Source organism: Bos indicus x Bos taurus, chromosome 23 (assembly GCF_003369695.1).
Source record: "Bos indicus x Bos taurus breed Angus x Brahman F1 hybrid chromosome 23, Bos_hybrid_MaternalHap_v2.0, whole genome shotgun sequence".
NCBI lineage: Eukaryota > Metazoa > Chordata > Mammalia > Artiodactyla > Bovidae > Bos > Bos indicus x Bos taurus.
In genome coordinates, this window is record NC_040098.1 from 7,325,365 (window position 1) to 7,352,656 (window position 27,292).

General features: G+C 37.5%; 1 protein-coding gene across 12 annotated transcripts in view; it reads right to left on the reverse strand.

Moving 5' to 3' along the window:
• The window catches only part of MLIP (muscular LMNA interacting protein), a 295,087-nt gene that overhangs the window by 75,820 nt on the left and 191,975 nt on the right, over positions 1-27,292 (reverse strand). For 9 of the 12 annotated variants that reach the window (XM_027524178.1, XM_027524174.1, XM_027524168.1 and 6 more), the window contains 4 exons: positions 20,185-20,250; positions 20,017-20,100; positions 19,837-19,896; positions 10,067-10,111 (listed from right to left, as the gene is read on the reverse strand). In XM_027524178.1, the coding sequence (XP_027379979.1) occupies positions 10,067-10,111; positions 19,837-19,896; positions 20,017-20,100; positions 20,185-20,250 (255 nt within the window). The remainder of the gene's footprint in view (positions 1-10,066; positions 10,112-19,836; positions 19,897-20,016; positions 20,101-20,184; positions 20,251-27,292) is intronic. The other 3 variants (XM_027524177.1, XM_027524171.1, XM_027524172.1) reach the window with 2 other exon arrangements.

The window sequence follows — 27,292 nt, forward strand, 5'->3', positions numbered from 1 at the left end:
TGCAAATATGTTCAGGGTTTATGACAGACGAGTCAATGTTGTCTTCACCCTCTGAGAGGTGAATGATGACTGAACACTGAAGGCTGAGTGACTCCCGTGGTATTGCCAAGCACACAGGAGTGTGAATCACTAAACGTGACAACCAGGCACCTGCAGTCCTTCTTGTACTGTGTCCATTACGGTTTGTTTTTTATTTTTGACTCATGCCATTCTTCACCAAGATGGCCACTGATCACTGTCATTCCTGGTGGCTCTAAGGCAGCAGGCTGTCCTGGCTACTGGCTTCCTACCTCTAGCTGTCCTGGCCAATAGCTGTGGACCAGGTTAGTGTCCACTAAGGTTTCTGACTCTTCCGTGCTACAGAAAATTGTCCTTCAGAACACTCACTCACCAATTGCTCAGTTCACCGAAGGCTTCATTTTTAACCTCGTAATGCAATATGAGTAATGGTTACTTCTAATGTCTTAGGATCTTTTTCCTTTAGTTAGTTTTTCACTATTGGAATACTGAGAGAGTTTCTCTACTCATTTCCTTAGTTAAACAGCTTCTATGAAATATGCTGAACTAAACGTGTCTTGATGGAAACAACATAGTTAAGGGGCTTCTCTGGTGGTCTAGTGATTAAGAATCTGCTTTGCAATGCAGGGGACACTGGTTCGATTCCTGGTCCAGGAAGATTCCACATCCGGTGGAGCAACTGGGCCCGTGCGCCACAATTGCTGAGCCTGCGCTCTAGAGCCCAAGATCCACAACTGCTGAGCCCACGTGCTGCAAGTACTGATGCCCACGTGCCCTAGGGCCCATGCTCCATAATAAGAGAAGCCACAGCAATGAAAAGCCAACACATCAGAACTAGAGAGTGGGCCCGCTCACCACAACTAGAGACAGCCCACGGGGAGTGAAGACCCAGCACGGTCAATAAACAAATATTTTTAAAAGCATAGTTAAGTTTTTATCTCAATAATTTTAAGGAAAAAAGAACTCACCCACTAAAACTATTTGCACAATTTAACTACATTACTAACATTTTTCAGTACATTGTGCTAAATAATACCAGACTGTAATACAGAAAAAAGATAAAATGCTCAGGCAAATATATGATTAAATTAGGGGAAAACCCATATATCTTTGCATTCAATCTCCACAAGTCCCCCAGATTTCTTCACTGAGAATGATGACATAACATTAAGGCGTTTTAGACATCCCCAATACATTTTTATTTCATCTAATATAATGGACTTCGTATCACTGTTATGAGAAACTATTTCCAGAAGGAGGAAAAAAATAGAACTAAATTTGAACTTTAGGGTGGAGTAAAGCCACTGCAGATCCTTTATCAAAGAAAAAGAATATTGGTTTATGTGTATTATCACTAATAAAACCAGACTCTCTCAACCAATCTAGTTGTGTCAAACCCTTAGAGAAGCCTCCTTCTCCTTGCCCAATATGGGTTGAGATTGTTTATTAAATTCTGTAGCTATAGTTATGTTACCAATATTCTAGCAATGATTTTTCAAGAGTAAGGAAAGATTGTTTGGTGAGCTGAGGCTGGAGCTGTGAATAGTGAGAGGAGACTACTATATTTAAACAACTGCCCATGGGTAAAAAACTAAACTAAGGAAGAGAAGGAACATGGGGTACCTAAAAACAAGCCTGAAACTGGACCTGAACAGCACTAAGCTTATTAGTCATTTGACCTATCCATGAAGAACATCAGAGAGAGTGTAAGAATGGTTCTTGTGTGAAACAAGGTCCTATGGTCTATATTCTATAGCCTTTGACAGTATTTTAATTACTAAAGAAAGAAAAGGTGGAGAGTGCAAGTATTTTAACCCATTTATCATCATTGAAAACCAAAAAAACACAAAACTTTTTAAAACAAACACAGCAGTCAAAAAATTGTGAAAATCAAAACTTCTTATTTCAAAGAAAATCTGTTAAAAAAGCAAATTACATGCAAACTAATAGAGTTAGACTGAAGAAAGAAACAAGGATTTGAAATCCACTGAAAAATGAATTGCCAAAGACCTCGTGCCTGAGGCACATAAAGAAAAGCCAAGCTCCTCAGGCATTTTCTAATGCTGCTTTTCCGTGCAATCTGCAGCTGTTCCCTATGCTTGACTCATGGGTATCTGGCATCACACTAGCAGACACCCTTTTGGGAGATTGAAATAAAATCAAGTTGCAGCAAGTAAAAAGTGCTAAACACTTGCTTTTGCCTTCTACCCTCTGCACTAACACTTTTAGCAATTTTTTCTCCAATAGTTATGTCCCTCTCAATTCAATAGCATTAAAGTGTTTCTCTTTGACCTTTTCTCTGTTGACTTTAATTCTCCTGAGTCTTCTTAAGGCTCAAAGGATTTGAAATCCACTGACAGTAGATTTGGGAAGGGCTGGGAGCTGGGCGTAATCAACCTTAACATCCATTCTATTCTTAGGGTGAGAGAGTGCTTTGTTTTGTATAGAATGGTGGGGAGGATCCGGAGGGGAATTTTAACTCCAGGCTGTTTTGAGCCATGTAACTTTCCTTTAACTTATAAGTAGAATCTGATATATGATACAAATGAACATATCTACAAAACAGAAACAGACTTACAGACATAGAGGACAGACTTCATCGAAAAAGCAAGAGAGTTCCAGAAAAACATCTATTTCTGCTTTATTGACTAGGCCAAAGCCTTTGACTGTGTGGATCACAATAAACTGTGGAAAATTCTGAAAGAGATGGGAGTACCAGACCACCTGACCTGCCTCTTGAGAAACCTATATGCAGGTCAGGAAGCAACAGTTAGAACTGGACATGTAACAATAGACTGGTTCCAATAGGAAAAGGAGTACGTCAAGGCTGTATGTTGTCACCCTGCTTATTTAACTTCTATGCAGAGTACATCATGAGACATGCTGGGCTGGAAGAAACACAAGCTGGAATCAAGACTGCCGGGAGAAATATCAATAACCTCAGATATGCAGATGACACCACCCTTATGGCAGGAAGTGAAGAGGGACTAAAGAGCCTCTTGATGAGAGTGAAAGTGGAGAGTGGAAAAGGTGGCTTAAAGCTCAACATTCAGAAAACGAAGATCATGGCATCTGATCCCATCACTTCATGGCAAATAGATGGGGAAACAGTGGAAACAGTGTCAGACTTTATTTTTTTGGGCTCCAAAATCACTGCAGATGGTGATTGCAGCCAGGAAATTAAAAGACGCTTACTCCTTGGAAGGAAAGTTATGACCAACCTAGATAGCATATTCAAAAGCAGAGACATTACTTTGCCAACAAAGGCCCGTCTAGTCAAAGCTATGGTTTTTCCTCTGGTCATGTATGGATGTGAGAGTTGGACAGTGAAGAAAGCTGAGCGCTGAAGAATTGATGCTTTTGAACTGTGGTGTTGGAGAAGACTCTTGAGAGCCCCTTGGACTGCAAGGAGATCCAACCAGTCCATCCTAAAGGAGATCAGCCCTTGGTGTTCATTGGAAGGACTGATGCTGAAGCTGAAACTCCAATATTTTGGCCACCTCATGCGAAGAGTTGACTCACTGGAAAAGACTCTGATGCTGGGAGGGATTGGGGGCAGGAGGAGAAGGGGACGACAGAGGATGAGATGGCTGGATGGCATCACCGACTCGAAGGACATGAGTTTGAGTAAACCCTGGGAGTTGGTGATGGACAGGGAGGCCTGCCGTGCTGCACTTCATGGGGTTGCAAAGAGTCGGACACGACTGAACAACTGAACTGAACTGAAGGGGGAAGAAGGGTAGGGAAGGAGAGGGTTGGGAGACGCAAGGTGTTACTGTATTTTGCAGGGAATTTTATTTAATATTCTGTGATAAACCAACATGGAAAATAATATGAAAAAGAATATATATGTATAACTGAGTCACTTCTCTGTACAGCAAAATTAACATGTGTGCATGTCTGCTCAATCATGTCTGATTCTTTGTGAGCCATGGATTGTACCTACTAGGCTCCGCTGTCCATGGAATTTCCCAGGCAAAAATACTGGAGTGGGTGGCCATTTCCTTCTCCAGGTGATCTTCCCAACCCAGGGAGTGAAGCCTCATCTCTTGAATTGGCAGGCAGATTCTTTACCAATGTGCCACCTGGGGAGCTCCACAGCAGAAATTAACACACAACATTGTAAATCAACTATCCTTCAATTAAAAAAAATTAATCCAATGGTACGCATAGGAGGTACCAAGACCATAGAGATATATCCGTGAGACATCATATCTTTCTTGCTTCTTATTGCTTTTTCTATCTGTAGACCTTACCCTGTATGAATATCTCACTAAAAGTCACTGTAGCAGTTAGTAATATATCCCCAAATGTTCTAAGTATAAAAAGTAGAGTTGGAAGTATTTTAAAAGTTTGACTCAGTAAGTCAGGGAATGATGATTCCATGTTGCTATGAACATAACTGGTAGGCAGAATAAATAACCGTGGGCACCAGTGACAGTCAGCCTCCATGTGTCACAGTTTACACTGAAGATCAAACCAAGGGAAATGTGGGTGAAATATGGCACCTTCGTGTTTGATGACGTGTAAAATGATGATACGGACCAAGGCATAAGAGATGTCTCATTAAGTCATTTCTCTTCCTCCTCATTTAGCACAACTGATATAAGGATCTTCCATTTCTTCCTCAGCCTCTCTCACACAAACATATCTTGGAAATATTTCTGAACCACCAAGAAAAGAAAGAAGAATGGTCAGCAGAGTGGAATTTCTTGCTGAAACTGTTCATAACTCATCAAATATCTGGTCACATCCTACAGAAGCAGATGCGGATCCATGTCTGGATGTAAGTGGATTGGATCTGTCACCTCTTACCCTAAGATCTGTGGCTGCATTAGGGCATGTCGGCCCTGAAACACTCCAGCATAGCAACATTGCCAGCCATAGCAACAAGGGGACTGCGTGTGCTGGCTAAATTGGAGAAGATGACCTTTATTTGAATATCTGTATATAGAGAAGGAAATATTCTTAATAAAGTTTGACACATTTTTAATATACGATGATATTTTGAAAGCAATATACTTCCATTGTAATGATATTTTTCTGTCCCTCCAGCTCATTAAAACGAGATTTTTACCTCTATGCTATATTATATTCAATAAGCCTATCTCTGTTCTTTCTCTGGCACTTAAAAAGTAATTTCTGAAATGTAGTGAGTTTATTAAATGAGTTGTTATCAATAAAATGTGACTCCAAGTGAGAGTTTTTTGGATAAATTAGGAATAAGTCCAAATACTTGCCCTATTTTCTGAAGTTGCTCTTTATTAAGAAAGTATACTGTGGTTTTGAATTACATGAGTGAAATGAAATTATATTGGCAGTAGTTAATGAAAAATAATAAATAGTTGCAAAGACAAGTATAATGTAAAGGGAAAAAAATGACATTCCCCTCCAGAGACGTTAGTATGAAAACAGAATCAAACGGAAACTTAATTAGAAAATTCATTCCTTAGGGGGAAAGAAACTCTTTAAAAATGAGTGCCATGGAAAACAATCATTCATAGTTTAACTGATAAATTATGAGTTAATTTACACATAAGAAAATAATTTAAAACATCAGAAATATTCTAAACATTATCATCTCAGATGTTGTCACCAGATACAAAATTACTCATTTCAAGTTTAGACTGAAGGTTTGGGGTGATGAAGAAATAATTCAGACCCAGAAAATGAATACTAATGTATAAAATATTTAAGGAAGACAAATTATTTTCAGCTTCTGTTGGTGCAAACAAATATTAACGACAGGGGCTTTAACACAAGGAAGACCTAGGTTGGATTTTCCTCCTCTGTGACTGTTTCCTCCTCCATAAAATAGAAATTTGAAATAATCAGACCCACATCATAGGACTGGCATCATGTTAGATGAGATAGTTAAAACTCATCTGTAAGAGCTCAAAACATTAGTTATTATGATTATTGAATTTGGCATCTATTAAAAACAATGAAGTGAAATATGAATGATAATATAATTAATCCCACAAGTGACCTATGATGATTAGGACCACTCAATGTGTTTGTTAGCCTCATTTAAATTCTATTACACTTAAGAGAACCTGAATTAAATTACTTTGAAATAAACTGCAATTCAAGTATACCATGAATTGAAGAAAAAACCTTGACTTTACTACAGTAAAGGAGTAAAATGGTACTTTACTACAGTAAAGGAGTAGAGTATGGTACTTTACTACACCTGGCTCATCCTAAAAAGCAGACTATGTGGAGTGTAACAATGGGTGCAATCAAGATGAAGAAAAGGACATGAATTGTTTTACAAGGATTTTCTATCTTTTTTTCTTTTTTTGATGAAGGAAAGCCAGCCTGTCATCAAAGGCCCCATAAAAAGGAATTAGTCGTGTAATTTCTCATTATTTAATTAAACCACTCTCATCATCCCAGGAAAATCGGAAATCCAATGAACATACTACATTGAGAATTAGCATCTTTGTACATTTGTTTTAACATCAGTTCTCAACACCAGTTCTCTGTCTCGCTCTTCTCCAATTCTGTGAACAAGTATCGTGCTCTTTGCTATTTTGATTGTTTACTGTCGTCCCCATCCTGTGCTTCACAAATGGGGACACTGCTGTTCTGCTCACCCCTCACACCCAGTGACTCTGCAGAAGAGCTGGGGCATGGCAGACACTCAGATATTTGTCAAGTCAGTGGGGAAAAAGGGGGAAATTGAATAATAGGGCTAGAAACGGACTATACTTTCTACTCATCACAGTTCATAGATTATATAGGATAGTTTTTTAAAGCGCCCCCCCCCACCCCTCCAAAGTAGGGTTTTGAGTGGAGTGTGCTAACCAGCTGAGGATAATCCACAGTGTAACAGAACTTTTTCTTCTTGGTTCTAATTCAAGTCTTCCCTTTTCTCCTCTGAGGTGCAGAAGTTGGTAAACTGCATGATCCCTGCTTTGGAATAAAATCTAAGAAGGGCAGTAACACACCTGGTCCTAGCAGATGTATACTGCAAAGATGACTGTTTTCCTCAAAGTTTTGAAGAGAGATGGTAGAATATTGAAATGTTACAACCTGTAGGATTCTCAGATTTGCTTTTGAGTTTCCATGGGAGAAGAAGGGAGAAAAATATAAAGATTAATTAAGTGAAAACTATTCAAGTCACACTTAATATGATGCACTTATAGCTCTGTTAATACAAATATTAGAATTTCTAGAAGAAAATATTATAGAATCAGTGGGGAGAGATAAATTAGGAGGTTGAGATTAACCTCCTAATTATTATATTATATTATTATATATACCGTAAATATATAGAATAGATAATCAACAAGGACCTAAAATAAAGCACAGGAAACTCTACTCAGTAATCTGTATTAACCTATTTGGGAAAAGAGCCTGGAAAAGAACAGATCTATGTATAGCGGTACATCACTCTGCTGTACACCTGAAACTAACACAACACTGTAAATCAACTATACACCAATATAAAATTTCATTTTTTTTTCAGTGCAAAAAGTTTTTAAAAAGAAAATATCCCAGTGTCATTCTTTTTTAAAATCATGGTATATTGTATTTAAGATCAATTGTTCACATAAGATTAAGGCTTATAACTAAGGAAGACTTCTGTTCTAAAATTTCATTTTTCTCCTGGAAAGAAATGTCAGACATCATTTAGTAAATGGAATAACTGAAGCCAAATATTTACAAGTGTGACTTCCCTATGATGGCACCAGAAACTAGTTTTCGCACCCCACTGTAAAATTACCCATCTAGTCTTCCAAAAGACATGGACATATTGGAGGTGTCACAAACAATTCAAATGTCATTTTGTGGGAGAAAGTAAAAAAACAAATCTTCTCCAAGAAACCAAATTTAATCAAAATCAAGAATCTTATCTGAGTAAGAATTGATATTTGTTTGAGTCTATATTAAATCTACTTGATGATTCAGTTAACTTCAGTTAACTTTGAATGATTCAAATGCTGTCACAAAGTTTGGGGCAAATGTTAACCTCCTTTAATTAAGTCAGATAACAGAAGAATAATTTGAAATAGCCTCTAACTATGGAGACTGAAGCAGCCCCTGTAGGATTATTGCCATTGCTATCAAATTACTCATCCCCTGGAGTGATGGAAGAAGGCATCCTTATTTCAAATAAGCCTAAATCAGACTTGGGTGCAAACTAAGAGTAGATGAGAAAGAAAGGAGAGAGTAAAGAATATTCTAGCTCTTTTTTTCTTGGATCTGGCTTTTGTAGAATGTCTTAGTCACAAAAAGTATAGAAACATGTCTAAGGACTTTCTTTTCTTACATTCAACTAAAGAATCAAAGAACTAGCTAAATCATGGTGCACCCAGTCTTCCCAAGATAAGGAGGAGGAAGAGAAGTGGAGAGACATAGACGAAGGGGAAAAAAAAAAGGAAGGGAAGAACAATCATTTATTGACTCATATCTGTGTCAGGACTACATTAAGGACTTTTCATACATTAACCATTGTAAATCTTACATCAACCATTAGTATCCCAATTTTGAAAGTGTTAGTCACTCAGTCGTGTCTGCCTCTTTGTGACCCCATGGACTGTAGCCCACCAGGCTCCTCTTCCATGGAATTTTCCAGGCAATAATACTGGAGTGGGTCACCATTTCCTTCTCCAGGGGATCTTCCCAACCAGGGACTGAACCCGAGTCTCCTGTGTCTCCTGCACTGCAGGCAGATTCTCTACCTGCTGAGCCACTGGAGAAGTCAATATTATAGATTTAAAAAATCGAAGGCACAGACAGGTTAAATGACTTTCCAGGATTCTGGAGCAAGCAGCAACACTGGACGTGAACTTGGGCAAACTTCAGGAGATGGGAGGGACAGGGAGGCCTGGCATGCTGCAGTCCATGGGGTGTGCAAAGAGCTGGACACGACTGGACGACTGAACAAAAACAACAAATAGCCACCAAATGCCTCCACTTTTTAAAGTATTTGCTTCAAATAACTTCCAGGAATAACAGAAAATAACAGTGAAGCTTCTAAATAATGTTCTAAGCAGTGTTCCTATCCATACCCCCTAAACATCACTTCCTGAATGTGATGAAGCTGAGTAACTTCACTCAATTCATTATCTGCCTTGGGAAGGTTCAGATGAAGGCAGAAATGTATACACTGAAAGAAGATTGGTCACAAAATTTATTTACTAATTGACTCTGAATGATGATGATGATACTCGAAAATATAAACTAAAAGGAATAGTTTGCTGGTTTGTTTTAAACTAAATTTTAAACACTTCCTTAGGGAACAGTCTTATTTACACCAGAATATGTTTGGTCAGATGCAGAATTTGACTGCATGATGGGTTATTTAGTGAATAGAGAGTAGGAATGGGGTGAAGCTACGTGTGTGCATATGGCACATTCAGAGCCAGCTCGCCACAACTTATTGAATCAAGTGTGTGAGTTTATATCTACATGCTTATTATTAATACACTTTTGCTCAAAAGTGGGACTGATTTCTTTGTTAAAAATTTAAATTCAAACATCGAAATGAATCCGCCACAGGTATACCCGTGCTTCCCATCCTGAACCCTCCTCCCTCAAAACTACTACAATATTGTAAAGTTTAAAAATAAAATAAAATTTAAAAAAATAAAAAATAAAAATAAAAAAAAAATTTAAATTCAAGAAAGCAGCAAACTAGTCAAAATCAACTAAACTGGCAATCCCATTGGAAATAGACAAATCTTAATATTTCAAGTATATGAGTGGACTCTATCATAATAAGCATGATAAAACATTACAAATATGAAAATGCTATCTAAGCACAGGTAATCAGAAAGACAGAAAGCAGGTACTAGAGTTCTGTTTGATTCAGCCAAACTAATCAGATAAATAAGACCTCACTTAAGAAGGAATTCAGTCAATATACTTACCTGAAATAACTGATTTTTCCACCTCTCAGCCAATCACACCATCCTAACTCTTCCATTTATGAAAAATTCAACTAATTCAGCTCAGATGATTGTATAATTGAGTTCACCCCAAAGCATGCCCAAGCACCCATTACGACAGCAGTATGTATAATTATAAAGCAACTTACATATTTGGTTTCTCGACCAGCTGCTCTTGGAAGAGTTGTAGGCATCTGTATGAAAATAAAAACAATTATGGTACTGAAGTAATCAAGAAAATATTAAAAGATTTAACTTCTGGGATATGTGTTCACCTTTCTTTTCCTATTAAGACTTTCTAACCAGTACTCCATCTTTTCTATACAAAACCTCCTGTTCTTTGAAATTTATTTCACTAAGCTTTACTTTCACTTTATTATTCTCTTTATTGTTGTTATCAATCAGTTTTGAAGAAATTATATCTTATTTATTGATGACGTTCACTCATGGATCATAATAGTTCCTCACACAATTTCAGGATTCACACAGAAGTCTCTATCCCTCAATTCTTTGAGCTGTTCAACTCCAAAAACATCCTCATCTGCTCCGTTTCAATCATCAGCTCCCAGGACTGTTCCTAGATGTGACCTTCACAAATGGGAAACTTCTGAAATTTCATTTCTCACATCTGTCTTTTAGAACTCTACTTCCCATCTACCATCTTCATTTCTCAAACATCCCAACACAACATTTCTTCAGCCTCACTGAGACTTCCAAATTAACGAGCCTTCCCAGCTCCATTACATATGCTTCATATTCTCAGTCGTTTTAATATCTTAATTTATCTTGCTTCTTTCTCTCCTTGTGAGACAAACTCACAAAAACTAACAATAAAAACATAGATGGATCACATTATATATTTCCTCTAAATTTGCACTTGAGATGTAAAACATGGCTAGAGGAACTTTCTCAATCAAGCTAACTGATTTCATTATAAACTATGAAATAAATTTATACATCAAGCACATTACAATAAAAATGAAGAATTAGCTATGGATACAATGGCTTCCCTTGTGGCTCAGCTGGTAAAGAATCTGCCTACAATGAGGGAGACCTGGGTTCCATGCCTGAGTTGGGAATATCCCCTGGAGAAGGGAAAGGCTACCCACTCCAGTATCCTGTCCCGGAGAATATACAGTCCATGGGGTTGTAAGGAGTCGGACGCTACTGAGCGACTTTCACTTTCACTTTTTCACATACACGTGAACCTGGGTTGCAGGGAGAAATAGACGACAAAGCAGCACGTGGAAAGCGTTTTATTTGATGGAAGTTTTGCATCTTGGATGTGGTGGTGGTTACATAACTATATGCTTTGTCAAAACTCATAGCATTGTACACTAAATGGGTAAATTTTACAATGGGTAATTATACCCCAATGAACCTGACTTTTAAAACAGAATTACATAAGCTACAAAAAAGAACTGAACATAAAGACTGAAGAAGAGAATAGATAGTGAACAAATTCTTGAACTGGAATATCAGACCAAGGAATCTTCTTGGAAGAATTAGGAAACAATAAATAGAAAAAAAAAATGTAAAGATGAAGACATGGAATATAGAAACAAAAGTGACAAAATCACACAGTGAGAGCCCTAGGAAGAAAGGAACATTTGAAAAGATAATGACTACAAATATCCTAAATGTGAGGGGAGGACGAGACTGAAAACTTGAGATGAAAGGCTAAAGAGAGGATCAACTCAGACGCATAAAAGAAAACACACACACACACTTAGACGCATAATAGGAAAAATCAGTAACATCACAGAGACAAAATTCTAAAAGATTACAGTGCTACTCTGTGAATGATCACTCTGCAGTGGTGGAGTAAATATCATACGGACAAAACATTTCACAAGTTATGTTGTTGACAAGAAAGAATCTAGGTCAAAAATCTGTTGAGAAAAGGGGACCTATAATTTTATATCTGGCAAAGCTATAATATAAAAGAAAGGGTAAAATGCTAATCTCAGGAATACCGGCAACAGAATCAGAATACACTTTTCAGCAGGAGTTAAAAAAAAAAAAAGAAAAATCTAGGAAAAATCTATGAATCTTTCAGAAATCAGGATCTAAATAAAGATTAAGCATCTAAATAAAGAATAAATCAAGAAAAATATCACCATTAAAATTCAAATATAGAGGTCCAAAAGATACTAGCAAACCGTGTGTGTATATATGTACATATATAGAGCTCTTCGTTGAAACTGGAAAGTGGAAAATGCTGTGGTATTTAATTTTGGAAAACTACACTTGTAAGTCTGAAAATTGATAGGAAAATCAGCACAGTTATTGTTTTTAATAATTTACATCTAATTATGAACAGTAACAAAAATGCAAACTGAGATTTTCTTCATTTTCAAACCAATAAATGTCAAAATATCCAAAAGAAAACATTTTAAGTAGAAAATATACACTAAGATGACAGGAACTCATCCTAGTAGAAGAAGAATTGCAATAACTGTTCATGGCTTAAGGTCCCAGATCAACAGAATTCCAGATTAAATATAAAAGTGATATTCAGAAAAATGTTGTCTTGAAGAAAATAAGAGCCTACAAAAGATAAAAAGTAATAGAAAATAGTAAAATTAAAAAAATAACAAAGTATATCCAGGAAACCATGGAGGAAAAACTACAGATATTTTGTGCTTATCAGGTCAGTGTTTTCACACAAGACTAAAAAGAACAGCCTTCCATGTGGTGTCCTAAACACGAAAAAAATTCAAAGAATGGATATATTTATACATGTTGTACATTCACCTTGTCACACAGCAGGAACTAGCACATCATTGTAAAGCAACAGCACTCTAAAAAATTAATTAATTAAATTTAATTTAGAAAATAAAAAAGAAGGGACTTTAAAAAATAAAAGAAGGTGTACACAAAATTAAATTGAAAAAAGAAAAAGTAGGTTTGGTGTAAAAGTTTTTTCTCTGGTTGTTTTCTTTTTTTCCTGGATGGTGCCAGAAAAAATAAATATGATTTTTATGAGTGTCAAAAGTAGGGAAAACCACTAGACCATTAGGGCATGACCTAAATCAAATCCCTAATGATTATACAGTAGAAGCGAGAAATAGATTTAAGGGACTAGATCTGATAGACAGACTGCCTGATGAAATATGGATGGAGGTTCATGACATTGTACAGGAGGCAGGCAGCAAGACCATCCCTAAGAAAAAGAAATGCAAAAAAGCAAAATGGCTGTCTGAGGAGGCCTTACAAAGAGCTGAGAAAAGAAGAGAAGCCAAAAGCAAAGGAGAAAAGGAAAGATATACCATTTGACTGCAGAGTCCAAAGAATAGCAAGGAGAGATAAGAAAGCCTTCCTCAGGGATTAATGCAAAGAAATAGAGGAAAACAACAGAATGGGAAAGACTAGACATCTCTTCAAGAAAATTAGAGATATCAAGGGAACATTTCATGCAAAGATGGGCACAATAAAGGACAGAAATGGTGTGGACCTAACAGAAGCAGAAGATATTAAGAAAAGGTGGCTAGAATACATAGAAAAACTATGAAAAAAGATCTTCACGACCCAGATAATCACGATGGTGTGATCACTCGCCTAGAGCCAGACATCCTAGAATGTGAAGTCAAGCGGGCCATAGGCAGCATCACTACAAATAAAGCTAGTGGAGGTGATAGAATTTCAACTCAGCTATTTCAAATCCTAAAAGATGATGCTGTGAAAGTGCTGCACTCAATATGTCAGCAAATATGGAAAACTCAGCAGTGGCCATGGGACTGGAAAAGGTCAGTTTTCATTCCAATCCTTAAGAAAAACAATGCCAAAGAATGCTCAAACTACCTCACAATTGCACTCATCTCACACACTAGTATAGTAATGCTCAAAATTCTCCAAGCCAGGCTTCAACAATGTGTGAACCGTGAACCTCCAGATGTTCAAGCTGGTTTTAGAAAAGGCAGAGGAACCAGAGATCAAATTGCCAACATTCTCTGGATCATCGAAAAAGCAAGAGAGTTCCAGAAAAACATCTACTTCTGCTTTATTGACTATGCCAAAGCCTTTGACTGTGGATCACAATAAACTGTGGAAAATTCTGAAAGAGATGGGAATACCAGACCACCTGACCTGCCTCTTGACAAACCTATATGCAGGTCAGGAGGCAACAGTTAGAACTGGACATGGAACAACAGACTGGTTCCAAATAGGAACAGGAGTACGTCAGGGCTGTATATTGTCACCTTGACTTCTATGCAGAGTACATCATGAGAAATGCTGGGCTGGATGAAGCCCAAGTTGCGATCAAGATTGCCAGGAGAAATATCAATAACCTCAGATATGCAGATGACACCACCCTCATGGCAGAAAGTGAATAAGAACTAAAGAGCCTCTTGATGAAAGTGAGAGGAGAGTGAAAAAGTTGGCTTAAAGCTCAACATTCAGAAAACAAAAATCATGGCATCTGGTCCCATCACTTCATGGCAAATGGAGAAACAGTGGAAACAGTGGCTGACTTTATTTTTTGGACTTCAAAATCACTGCAGACAGTGACTGCAACCATGAAATAAAAAGACGCTTATTCCATGAAAGAAAAGTTATGACCAAACTAGACAGCATATTAAAAAGCCAACAAAGGTCCATCTAGTCAAGGCTATGATTTTTCCAGTAGTCATGTATGGATGTGAGCACTGGACTATAAAGAATGCTGAGCACCGAAGAATTGATGCTTTTGAACTGTGGTGTTGGAGAAGACTCTTGAGAGCCCCTTGGACTGCAAGGAGATCCAACCAGTCCATCCTAAAGGAAATCAGTCCTGAATGTTCATTCAGGAAGGACTGATGCTGAAGCTGAAACTCCAATACTTTGACCACCTGATACGAAGAGCTGGCTCATTGGAAAAGATTCTGATGCTGGGAAAGATTGAAGGCGAGAGGAGAAAGGGATGACATAGGATGAGATGGTTGGATGGCATCACCGACTCAATGGACATGAGTTTGAGTAAACTGAGGGAGTTGGTGATGGACAGGGAGCCCTGGCGTGCTGCAGTCCGTGGGGTTGCAAAGAGTCAGACACGACTGAGTGACTGAACTGACTGAAAAAATTTCAAAATAAATTAAAAAATCAAAAGAATAGCCTTAAGTTCAAAAGATCTGTATATGCTAATAAAGGCTAGAAAAATAGCAAAGGTAAGATAGAACAATATATAAGCAACAACAGTATAGTTTCAAAATCAGAGTCAAATCTAATAAACCCCACTGAAGGCTTATTTATTCACTTTCCTTGGCAGCTGTCACCGCGTTCACATTCTCTTGAATGCTGTGCTCTTGTAGCTTCCATGCTGCCCTGACTTTGCTCTCAGAGTGGATTCCATTCTCCTTGATTGGACCTGCCATGTTTCCTTCCTGGGATCTTCATACAGGGTGCCCACAACATCCAAATATTAGTCGACCCCTCCCCAGCCCTCCTACCATTGCCAGATACACAGGCTTAAGGCCTGCTTGACACATACCTTGAATTTATCCTGTCCAAACAAACATAGCCTCTTCATCTTCCACATTATATCTCCCTGTCTGCACTCGATGCAGAGACCAGGAGCTCTTCCAAGATTCTCCTCTGCTTCTCTACTCACATCCAAACCCAAGCAAGCCTGCAAGATCTCTTTCACACCTAGTTCTTCTCTGCAACTCCTCTGCACCCACTCCATCGAGATCACCATCACTGCTCCTCCTAGCCTCGGTAGCCTCCTTACAGCAGCCATCAGGATCTTTCTCAGCGGTTTCCTACTGCTGCTGCTGCTGCTGCTAAGTTGCTTCAGTCATGTCCGACTCTGTGCGACCCCATAGACGGCAGCCCACCAGACTCCCCCGTTCCTGGGATTCTCCAGGCAAGAACACTGGAGTGGGTTGCCATTTCCTTCTCCAATGCATGAAAGTGAAAAGTGAAAGTGAAGTTGCTCAGTCGTTTCCAACTCTTAGCAACCCCATGGACTGCAGCCTACCAGGCTTCGCAGCCCATGGGATTTTCCAGGCAAGAGTACTGGAAAGGGGTGCCATTACCTTCCCCCCATATTTTTATATCTTCACATTTTCCCATGGAACTCAAACTTCATGCCATGGTATGTAAGTGTCCTCACCAACCCTGCCCCTGTCTTCTCAGCTCATTTCCCACTGTTCACCCCAGGCTTACCACCCTGCAGCCACACTGGCCTTCGTCACACGCACACACTGAGCTCTTTCCTGTCAGGACATCTGCAAATCCTTACTCCTCTTCCTGAAATTGATTATCCCTGATCTTTATATGACTGGCTTCTTTCCATCTTGGTCTCAGTTTGAATCCTATTTTCAGACTGCTATATCCAAAGTACACCTCTCAGAGTGGAGAAGATGGAACCCTCTTGCATTGTTGGTAGGAGTGTAAACTGGTGCATCCACTATGGAGAACATTACAGAGATTCCTTAAAAACTAACAATAGAGCTACCATATGACCCTGCAATCCACTCCTGAGCATACGTCCAGAGAAAATTCTAGTTTGAAAAAATACATACACCCAATGTTCATCGCAGCACTATTTACAATAGTCAAGACATGCTACTGCTGCTGCTGCTGCTGCTGAATCACTTCAGTCGTGTCCAACTCTGTGCCACCCCATAGACGGCAGCCCACCAGGCTCCCCCGCCCCTGGGATTCTCCAGGCAAGAACACTGGAGTGGGTTGCTATTTCCTTCTCCAATGCATGCAAGTAAAAAGTGAAAGTGAAGTCGCTCAGTCGTGTCCGACCCTCAGCGACCTCATGGACTGCAGCCTTCCAGGCTCCTCCGTCCATGGGATTTTCCAGGCAAGAGTACTGGAGTGGGGTGCCATCGCCTTCTCCGAGTCAAGACATGAAAGCAACCTAAATGTCCATTGACAGAGGAATTGATAAAGAAGATGCGGTACGTATATACAATAATAAATTACTCAGCCATAAAAAATAGTGAAATAATTCCATTTGCAACAACATGGATGGACCTAGCAATTATACTAAATGAAGCAACTCAGACAAATACCATACGGTATCATTTATAAGTGGCATATGAAAAAAAAGATACAAATGAATTTATTTACGAAGCAGAAACAGATCCACAGACAGAAAACAAAGTTGTGGGTACTAAAGGGGAAAGTGGGTGGGGGAGGGGTACATTAGGAGATTAGAATTAACATATATACACTCCTATTAATATATATCAAATAGATAAAAATAAGGTTCTACTGTATAATACCAATACAATACTACTATACTTAATATTTTATAACAATCTGTAAGGAAAAAGAATCTGAAAAAGAATATCTGTGCATATTATACCTAAATATATATATTTATATAAATATATATACACATATATTAACTAAATCACTGTGCTATAACCTGAAAAACACAACATTGTAAGTCAACTATACTCCAGTTAAGAACACAACTAAGTACCCTGTCAAGCTGCTCTGCCTCCCTCACCTTTATCACCATGGTGCCTCACAGTGCCAAGCCCATCACTAACAAGTATTTGCTAAATAAAATACTTGCCTTAAACTTAATGGCCTGGAATAATGCAGTTTTAACTTATAAGCATTAAATATTTGTTAAATAAATAAATAATATAGATGATTACTCACATTATTTCTTAAATCCTATCCCTGTTACATTTAATGTAATATGGGGTATTTTTATATGTTTAACAAATGAAACGGAAAAAAAAATACCTAAAATTTATTCCATAGCTCTGGCAAATCAAAACTTTCCCATCTTTAGATTAAAAGACATAAAGAATATACAACAAAATAGATTACAAATAGAGAAGATGTAACTATTTGCAGGTCCTCTCTGTGAAAATATAATTCTTCATACAGACCGATTAATTACCTGGCTTCAATGTCATTATTAAAGGATATTTGTCTATAATGTTCCAATTGAAAGTTAGGAATACTTTTAATCATAGGCAATTCTATACATTTAAAATCTACTTTAAACATGACATTGTAAGTCAACTATACTCTAATAAAAAATTTAAAATAAATGCAATCTACTTTATATATATATAAAATTCTAATTTTGAAAAAGAATAGGCAAAAAAGCATTTATACTAATTCCAAGGGACAAAATAAGACTGGCCTAAAAAACTAACAATTAACAATAAAAGAAAAACCACAATCATTTTAAAATTTGGATAAGTGGATCTATACAAAATATTCAAAAAAATAATTTGGAGAAATGTAAATTTTATCCCAATGAATGAAAATGGCTATATGATAAGGAAATATTTAAATATTTAATAATAACAATTAATGCTTTAGTAGTCCTCAAATAATATAAAATATCCAGGATTCAGTCTGTCTGAGTCAAAGAACAAGGAAATAAATTTAGTCAACCAAAAGAAAAGAATTCCAGAAATAAAGACGCTTGCTCCTTGGAAGAAAAGTTATGGCCAACCTAGACATCATATTAAAAAGCAGAGATATTACTTTGCTGACAAAGGTCCATCTAGTGAAAGCTATGGTTTTTCCAGTAGCCATGTACAGATGTGAGAGCTGGACCATAAAGAAGGCTGAGTGTTGAAGAATTAATGCTTTTGAACTGTGGTGTTGGAGAAGACTCTTGAGTGTCCCTTGGATGCAAGATCAAACCAGTCAATCCTAAAGGAAATCAGTCCAAAATATTCATTGGAAGGACTGATTCTGAAGCTGAAGCTCCAGTACTTTGGCCACCTGATATGAAGAACCGACTCATTGGAAAAGACCCTGAAGGTGGGAAAGATTGAAGGCAGGAGGAGAAAGGGAATGACAGAGGATGAGATGGTTGGATGGCATCACCAGCTTGATGGACATGAGTTTGAGCAAGCTGTGGGGATTGGTAAAGGACAGGGAGGCCTGGAGTGCTGCAGTCCATGGGGTTGCAAAGAGTCAGACACGACTGAGCAACTGAACTGAACTGAAAGCTCTTAGACTAATGAAAGCTCTTACCTCATTAGTCATTAGACTAATGAAAGACCTTACCTCATTTTCCATTTCTTCAAAGTCTAAGGGTTGTGAATTACATAAGGACTGAAGCTATGGTTTCTGATTAGAATAAGCCACAAACTCTACATGCAATTCCATATTTGAAATGTCAACATATGACAACATAGCCCCATATTTTGGCTTCTAAACTGTTTTGAATGTAACCTACAGATAGAAACAGATTTTACTCCAGCCTGTACACACAAGCCTATACCTCTACACGTAAACAAATTGAAAGAAATAGCAATAATATACACCCACTGGTTGGAATAATAGAGTCTGATGGATAGTTTACATTCTTACAGTTATATTTTTAAAATAATCATCAGCAAAAAATAATAATAATCATCATCAGCACATTATCTTCTTAAATTTATTTCGAATTTATTTTTCTGGCTGTTTGGGGTCTCCATTGCTGCATGTGGGCTTTCTCTAGTTGTAGCGAGTGGGAGCCACTCTCCAGTTGCCGCACTTGGTCTTCTCATTGTGGTGGCTTCTTTTGTTGCAAAACACAGGCTCTAGGCACACAGGCTCAGTAGCTGCAGCTTGTGGGCCCTAGAACACACAGCCTTCAGTAGCTGCAGCGCGCCGGCTCATCAGCTGCGGCTTGTGAGCCGCAGAGCATGAGTTCAATGGTTGTAGAGCAGAGGCTTAGTTGTTCACAGCACATGCAATCGTCCCACATCAGGGAGCAAACCTGTGTCCCCTGCACTGGCAGGCGATTCTTATCCACTGCACCACCAGGGAACTCTCTTGCTATCCTATTTTTAAAATGCTGTTTGCTAACAAAAAACACACACAAAAAAACACTATACTGGTTGCTGTCCACTAATTCCCCAAATCACTATTGGGCCTTGACCTTTATTTTAAAAATCATTAACCTAGTAACTCTTATGGTTGAATAAATTAAATTAAATATATATATACATACTTTGATTGTGTCAGAACCCAAAAAAGTCTGTAGGGAACTTGAAGGAGAATCAGAAGAATGCTAGGGAAAAAAAAAAAAAAAAAAGGACAAGCTTAGGATGCATCCAGCCTAGTCAAGCAGAGGGAAATGAAGTGAAGCGAAGCAAAGGTTTGAATTGCATGGTCTAGTCTAAGGCATTACCATAGACAAGGAATCCTGTAAGACCTTATCAATGGTAGCACAGAGCTCTTCAGTTTGCTGCCTGAGTTGTGCAGGGGAACACAACTGGAAGAATTGAAACCAGGTACTGTGTTAGCAAAGAGTTTCCGGATTGTAGTTCAAAAGCAGGGGTGGATCTGAAGCCATTACCTCCAGAGGTGGGTCTAAGGTGCTGTCCTTCGAAATGCTGTCCGTCTTGGCTGGTTCGTCTAGTGCCTAGTGATAATAAATGAAATGGTTCTCATGTGAGGCTTTTAGTCAAATATACAGATAGTAAAGTCTGAATTCAAAGAAAGCTCTGGATGTCTCAATGTTTCCAAGAAGAATAATCTTGGAATCATTTCATGAGCTACTGTCTGACACGGAGGCATTGCCCACAAATGTCTACATTCTGCTGTTGAACTAGTACCTCCGATATAAGAAACCATATAATTCCTATCGGCACCCCACTGGCTTTTCAAGGTAAACATTTGAGGGGCTTTTCCCTAGGTGGGAACCTTAAAAGTTGGGACACTCGATGTTCAGCCTAAACATCGAGGAACTGGGAGCTGGAGTTGCCCTCGCAATTGTTTGACACTGTACCAGGGGCAGGGTTAATGGCAAGAGTGTATGTCAGCTTTCCTGCCAGGTTTGATGTGGGTATTTTCTTATGAATCTGAGATGTTGGAGTCACTCAGCTGGGTTCTGGATTTCTCTCGGGGGGAATTTCTCCACGTGCAGTTTGCACATTCAGCCTATCATTGGGAGGAGAGGAGTTCAGAAGCCATCCATGTTGCCATCTTGGTCTCTCTCCTTCATCATGTCTAATATTTGTGTCTACCTGCTTTTTTCTTAATCAAATTCCAGGTAGGATTATCCATTTCTAATCTCTTAATTGGACTAACTTTTGGCTTTGATCTTTGGCATACTCATTCCATTTCAGTCACTTCTGCTTATGACTCACTATTTACTTCTTGCTATAGTCTTTGGATTTATCCTTTTTTCCCTCAAAGAATCCTTTTTGTGGCATTCTGCAAGTTATGATATGTATACGATCACTATTATACAATGCTAAACATATTTTTTAATATTTCCATTAAGTTTCCTTAGACTTAAGAGTTACTTCAAAGTAGTTTTTCTTTCTAATTTTTAGGAATATAAGTTTTTTATCCAATTTTTAAATTACTACTTATTTAGTTAGAACCAAAGAATTTCTTCAAAGTAGTAATTTCTTATGTAGTTTGAGATTTATGGTATAAGACATAAGTTTTATGTAAATATTCTATAATATCTATTCTCTAATTGTTGGCTGCAGAGTTCCATGTGTATGTGTGTGTGTGTATCAGATCAAAATTTTTCATTGTTTTTTCCAAATCATGTTTAGCTTTATTGCATTCTTATGCATGTTTATTTTTATTAACAATTGAAATCATAAAATATGACATAATTGTTAATTTCTCCTTGTGATCTTAGCAAATTTGCTCAATGTCGTTTGAAGTCATTTTATTAGCTACCTTCATAGTTAGAAGAAGCATACATTCTTCATGAATTAAATATTTGTATTTATGAAGTGTCTCTCCATATCCGTAACAGTACTTTGGCTCTTAATCTCTATTTTGCCTGATACAATCAAATGTTTTTATTAGTACTTTTTACTATATCATTGCCTTTTTATTTCCAACTCTCTGCATCCAAACATTAGAAATCAGTGTTTTTTATAAATGTCTGGAATTCATTTCTTAACCTGATCTAATAATGTCTTTTAATATAAGGTAACATTTATTATCATTTGTTTCTAAAATATATTTGTTTTACCTTTGTCTCACTTTTTCTATTTAATTTTTATTCATATTTTGAATTGTTTAATTGATTTAAGTTAATAAATTAAATTTACTGTAATTTATTTTTTCCCTGCACTAATTTGGATATCATGCCAGACAAGGCTAAGGTTCACCAAATTACTTCATTTTCTCAGGCAAGGATATACATTTCCTTGAACTTAAGAATTTAGGGCTTGTGACTGACTTTTCCTAAATGAATGTGAGCAAAGGTGATTCATAACTTCTGATGAAAGTCACTTAAGGGTGGATATGACTTTTCGTCATTCTCTTTCTTCTTCAGATACCTGAAAATACGAGATGGAAAGAAATTACATCACTGAGCCACGGTGAATCGCCAAGTTGAGCTGTACCCCCTTGAGGTGTGGGAGAAAATGAATATTTATTGTGTTAGGCTAGCTCCCTTATTTCAATAACACAGAGGAAATTGTCTGAAAGCTATTTCTTCAAAATCCATTCCTTTACATTAAATGAAATATAAAACACTAGCTATGGTCACCTAATAGAAATGCTTGAGCTTTCCTTTTTCCTACCATAGAAAAAAAAAGTATCTTTTTTCTTCTCCTCCTCCGTCCTTCCTACTTAAAATTAATTATGCATAATAGGTAGCAGGGAACAGAAAATATCATAAAGACAACTCCTTGCTGCTGTTCAGACAATTTAATTTTTCCTTGACACAGTGTTCTAACCACTTCCTATTTACCCTGTGGGTTGGGGTGAGGTGGGGAAGGGGTTCCCACTCTACAGTGCTAGGACCCCTGAATGCATGACATTGGGCAGGTGAAATCAAGCAGAGTTCAATACTCAGAGGTGGTCATGGCCCAGGGGAAGAGAGTGTGTGTCCCATCAGGGCCACAGAAAAGTTGTGCTCAGGAAAGAGTAAAAAACCAGGGGCTGTGGGAGGCAGGCTTTGCAGGATCAAGTGAGATGTCCCTGGTTCCTTAGAAGGCTGTGGTCACCTTGATTGAATAACTACACACTGCACCTGGTCGGTCTGACAGGGAGAGTTGGGGGACCACATCTGGAGAAGCAGAATGGGGAAGAGAGCTTGTAATTCAGCTACCTGAGGCCCTCCCAGTTCTACCAGATGCCAAGCACATAATATTGGGCCTTAGTTTTAGGTTTTACACCACATATGGCTTCTATGATAATAATTATAGAAAAGAAAAAAGTCAGGAATTAATGATCAGAATTAGGAACAAACTCCTTAGGAGAGAAGTCTGGTCCAGCCCTTCCTTGCCTCTCCACCAACACCTTCTACCCACTCCTCCCTTGCATGCTGCTCTTTAACCACAAGGGACTTGGGTTTCTAACCTTCTAACCACACGTCATCAACTCCACCTAGATGGATCTGTCCTCCACCGTCAGCTCACTTAGAATTCCTACTCACCCTAAAGATCTTAATCCAAGTCCTTTCTAATGGCTTTTGGCGTTTGAAGCAGGCAAAGTCTTTCACTCCCTCCTTGAGATACCACATCATTCCACACATGATTTAAAAATATTGTATCATCATTATTCTTTGACTGTATCTCTATCCTACTGGACCACCTGTCCTACTACATTATGTAACTGTGGCATTTATCTTGGTAGCCTCAGGATACAGCATATGATATGTCTTCAGGAAAGACATTTAGGATGAACTGGAAGGGTGAACTGACAAATAAATGGAGTTAAATGAATCATAGAAAGAATATGATTTCAATACGCCTCAGTAAAATGCTCTAGGGAAGGAGGTTGAACTCTGAATATTTTAAATAACAAATAATTTATTTTCCCACATTTCAATTAAATTTGTTTACCATCAAAGATCTGAGTATGTGATCAGTTTAATATAATGAGCAAATATTATTTTAGCCAAAATCAAATAGGGTTATTATCCTGGTTACTTCATAGGAACTTACTAAGCAAACACATCCTTTATTATACAACTTAAAACACTGATTTTTCCTGAAGGAATAAAAAAACTACCTACACAGAATACTTGGAAAATTAAGGAGGATAACTAGTAGTATTAATATATCAGCAACGCTGAAACCTTGAAATGAAGACAATATTGTCAAATTGCATTAAAATTTGGAGGGGGGTTTATTCGAGTTTAAATAGCCTTGAAATTTTCTAGAATTGATTTTTTTATTGACAAGGAATTCTCTGTCAAGTATATCATCTTGATCCACTCCTAGCAGACTTTTTTTTTTCCACTGTGGTACAAAATGTATTAAAAAAACATACATTAAATCTCTATTAACATGAAGTGTAACCATAGATTGCTTTTTGACAACTTAGCAGGACTGTATTGATGTTTCTTATTCATTTTAAGTGAAGTTCTCTCAGAACACTCTCCAGTAAAAGGTTTTATAAAAACATATATTTTCCACCAAATTGGAAGATAGCCAAGCAAGGCATAAAGAGAACATACTTTGAATCCCATTTTTCAAGATTCTTAAGTAATGGTTAGAAGTATTCTGATTAAAATTTGTTATATTTTGCTCAGCACAACCAACTTTGGGGCCCAGTTTTTGAAAAGACACATAGTCTCTTTCTGACTTTAAGAAAAAAATAGTTTCTGAATTCAGTATGATTTTCTAATTAAGGGCCAAGAACCAAGAACACCATTGCAAATCAAAGTCTTCGTGAGATATGCCTACGCATCGTAACAGGTGTTCCTCATCCAAAAGGAGCAGTTCTCATGGAACCGCAGTCACTGTTAAGTAAGATATGTTAAACCAGCAGACTGATTAGAACCTGCTCTCTTTGGAAATAGGATTAAGTGCTAAAAATCTGAAAACAAAATGAATTAGTTGCACTCTAAGCAGAATTAGAAAGTAAACTGTTTCCAAACAAAAAGTTATATAAAAAGACTGGTAAACTTTTTGTGATGCCATGACTTTCTAACTGGATTAGATTTCAAAAATTTCATGGGTAAGTACTATATTTTAGTAATGATAAAATTAACCTCCCAAAAAACAATTCAGGCAGAACCCAAATGTTGCTATACTTTGTTAAGCAGGAATTGGGTAGAAAAATCCTCTAACCATAAGAGATTTGCTTGATTTTCAGTCATTAATACAAAACCATTTGTAAGACTGGAGATATTCTCAGGCAAATAAATCTCATTTTGATTCTCTAGTCGGAGAATAGCTTTCAGACCTGAAGAAAGGGGGAAAATGTACACTGTAAGCCAAAGGGGTTTCCATTATAAAAGTATAGCTTCTTTAAAGATCTAGGAATATTTATCAATAGATTATTTTCACGTGATTGGTTTAAAAATTTCAAGAATTGAGGAAATTTACTTGGTGTTTGTAATCCCAAGATCTTTGGAGGGTTAAATATCCGTTCCTCACACACAGAAGGAATGGATTTTTGGCAAATCATTAGGCTAGTTTCAAATCCATTCATCAAGGCCCAATGGCAAAGCCTCTGGACTTTTTCTTCATTTAATCAAGGATATCAGAAGGATGTTTCTGATTTCCAGCCGGCACCTCCTCCACTGTAATCCACCTCCTCTCTTTCAGTAACTTAAGGAATTGTGCTGGTCTGTATATCCTCATTCACTCAAGTCTTGTCAGAACTAAGCCATTCCCAATTCCCTTTAACTGTTCCTCATTAAAAAAAAAAAAAAAAAAAAGCTTCTGCTGCTCTAATTTAATGAATATTTAAACATATTTTAGCAAGTAATAAAAAAATTATCTAAAACCATCATCTCTTGCTGAATATTTCACATTAGCTCACTGACATCACTGTTGCATGCAGAGTAGGGAAAAGCCAGGGGGTAACTGGATCCCACTTGAGGTCCATTTCAGCAACTTACTAGCCCTGCTGCTTTTGGAAATGCAGTTGACATCTTGAAGCATCAAAATACTTACAGAGCTGCGAAGATAGTAAAGCATTTAGCTCAGTGTCTGATACACTAAAGGACTCAATATGGCGGCCGTCATGGTATTCTTTAAAAGGCGCCAAGTCTAAAACCAGCTTACTTTCCCTGTAACAGAGGCCCTTTCTATCTTTTCCATGGAATTAGCATTAATGAGACTTATTCTACCCCAAAGGAAGACTCCTAACTACCATACACTAGGTATCTTTATTTTTATAATCCTATGAGCAAAAATTTGGCTTAAAATCCTGTGAAATAAAATTGGAAATTTTAGAGACCTACCCAGGTGAGGCACCCCACTCCAGTACTCTTGCCTGGAAAGTCCCATGGACAGAGGAGCATGGTAGGCTGCAGTCTATGGGGTCGCTAAGGGTCGGACACGACTGAGCAACTTCACTTTCATTTTTCACTTTCATGCATTGGAGAAAGAAATGGCAACCCACTCCAGTGTTCTTGCCTGGAGAATCCCAGGGACAGGGGAGCCTGGTGGGCTGCCGTCTATGGGGTCGCACAGAGTCGGACACGACTGAAGTGACTTAGCAGCAACTCAGGTGAAAACTGAATTAATTTATTCAATGAATGCTTAACAAAAGCTACTGCATTTTCTCACAGTTTATAGTAGGGAAAAAGAAAAATCCAATATGTATATTTAAATATGGTTTAGTAAGTGTTTTAAAAGAGTAGTTGAGTGGTAGACAACTGCCCAAGGGCAACCAGTTAGTATAGACTTGGGTCCTGGGCACTTCTCCACTGCTAAACAAATTGGGAACACATTTACTTCTTGAAATAACCTAAATTAAGACACTCACTCTAGTCTAGACCATATGCTTAAGTTAGTAACCAGATTTTGTTAAATTTTTAAGACATGCATTGATCTTAAAATAGTCTCACCCAAAGACATATGATTAATCTGATTAGAGTTTAAAAAGTCACCTTTAAAAAAATTAAACTGGCAACTTAGAATAAAACATTTACATTGACAAGATATCTCAAATCTTTACTTTTCTATTTTTTTAGCATAGTCCTCCCTATTGTCTTTGAAACAACTGTTTATATTCTCCTTCCACCAGGAGAAATAAAATGATTTTTCCTGTAATCTTCATTTAAATAATTCTGTAGTTTATAGGTGCTATTTATAAAACTGATCTACTCTAAAATTCTTTCAGACACACATAGGTTATGAATTAAATGCACAGTAATATCATTTGTTGGAAAAATTAGTACCTAACTGTAGCCTTGATTTTATCCCGAGAGATACTTGTGAAGAAGGCAACAGATACAATACTTCCAAAGAAAAAGTGTATTATTTCATGGAAAAATAGCAATCACCATGAGACAATAAATATTCATATTATTTGATTACAATGAAACATTCCTTTATCTTTCCTATCCTTAAAATAATTGCACAATAAAAATAATAATCCATGTATTTAGAATATAAATGTGTTTCCTTCAGTTTCACCTTTTACCTATTGCTATTGGACTTAGATGATAAGAAAAATTAGTCAATAAGAGAGAGATGTTTAACATTCTCTGAAAAGGATAACAGTACCCATATGGAGAATAAAAA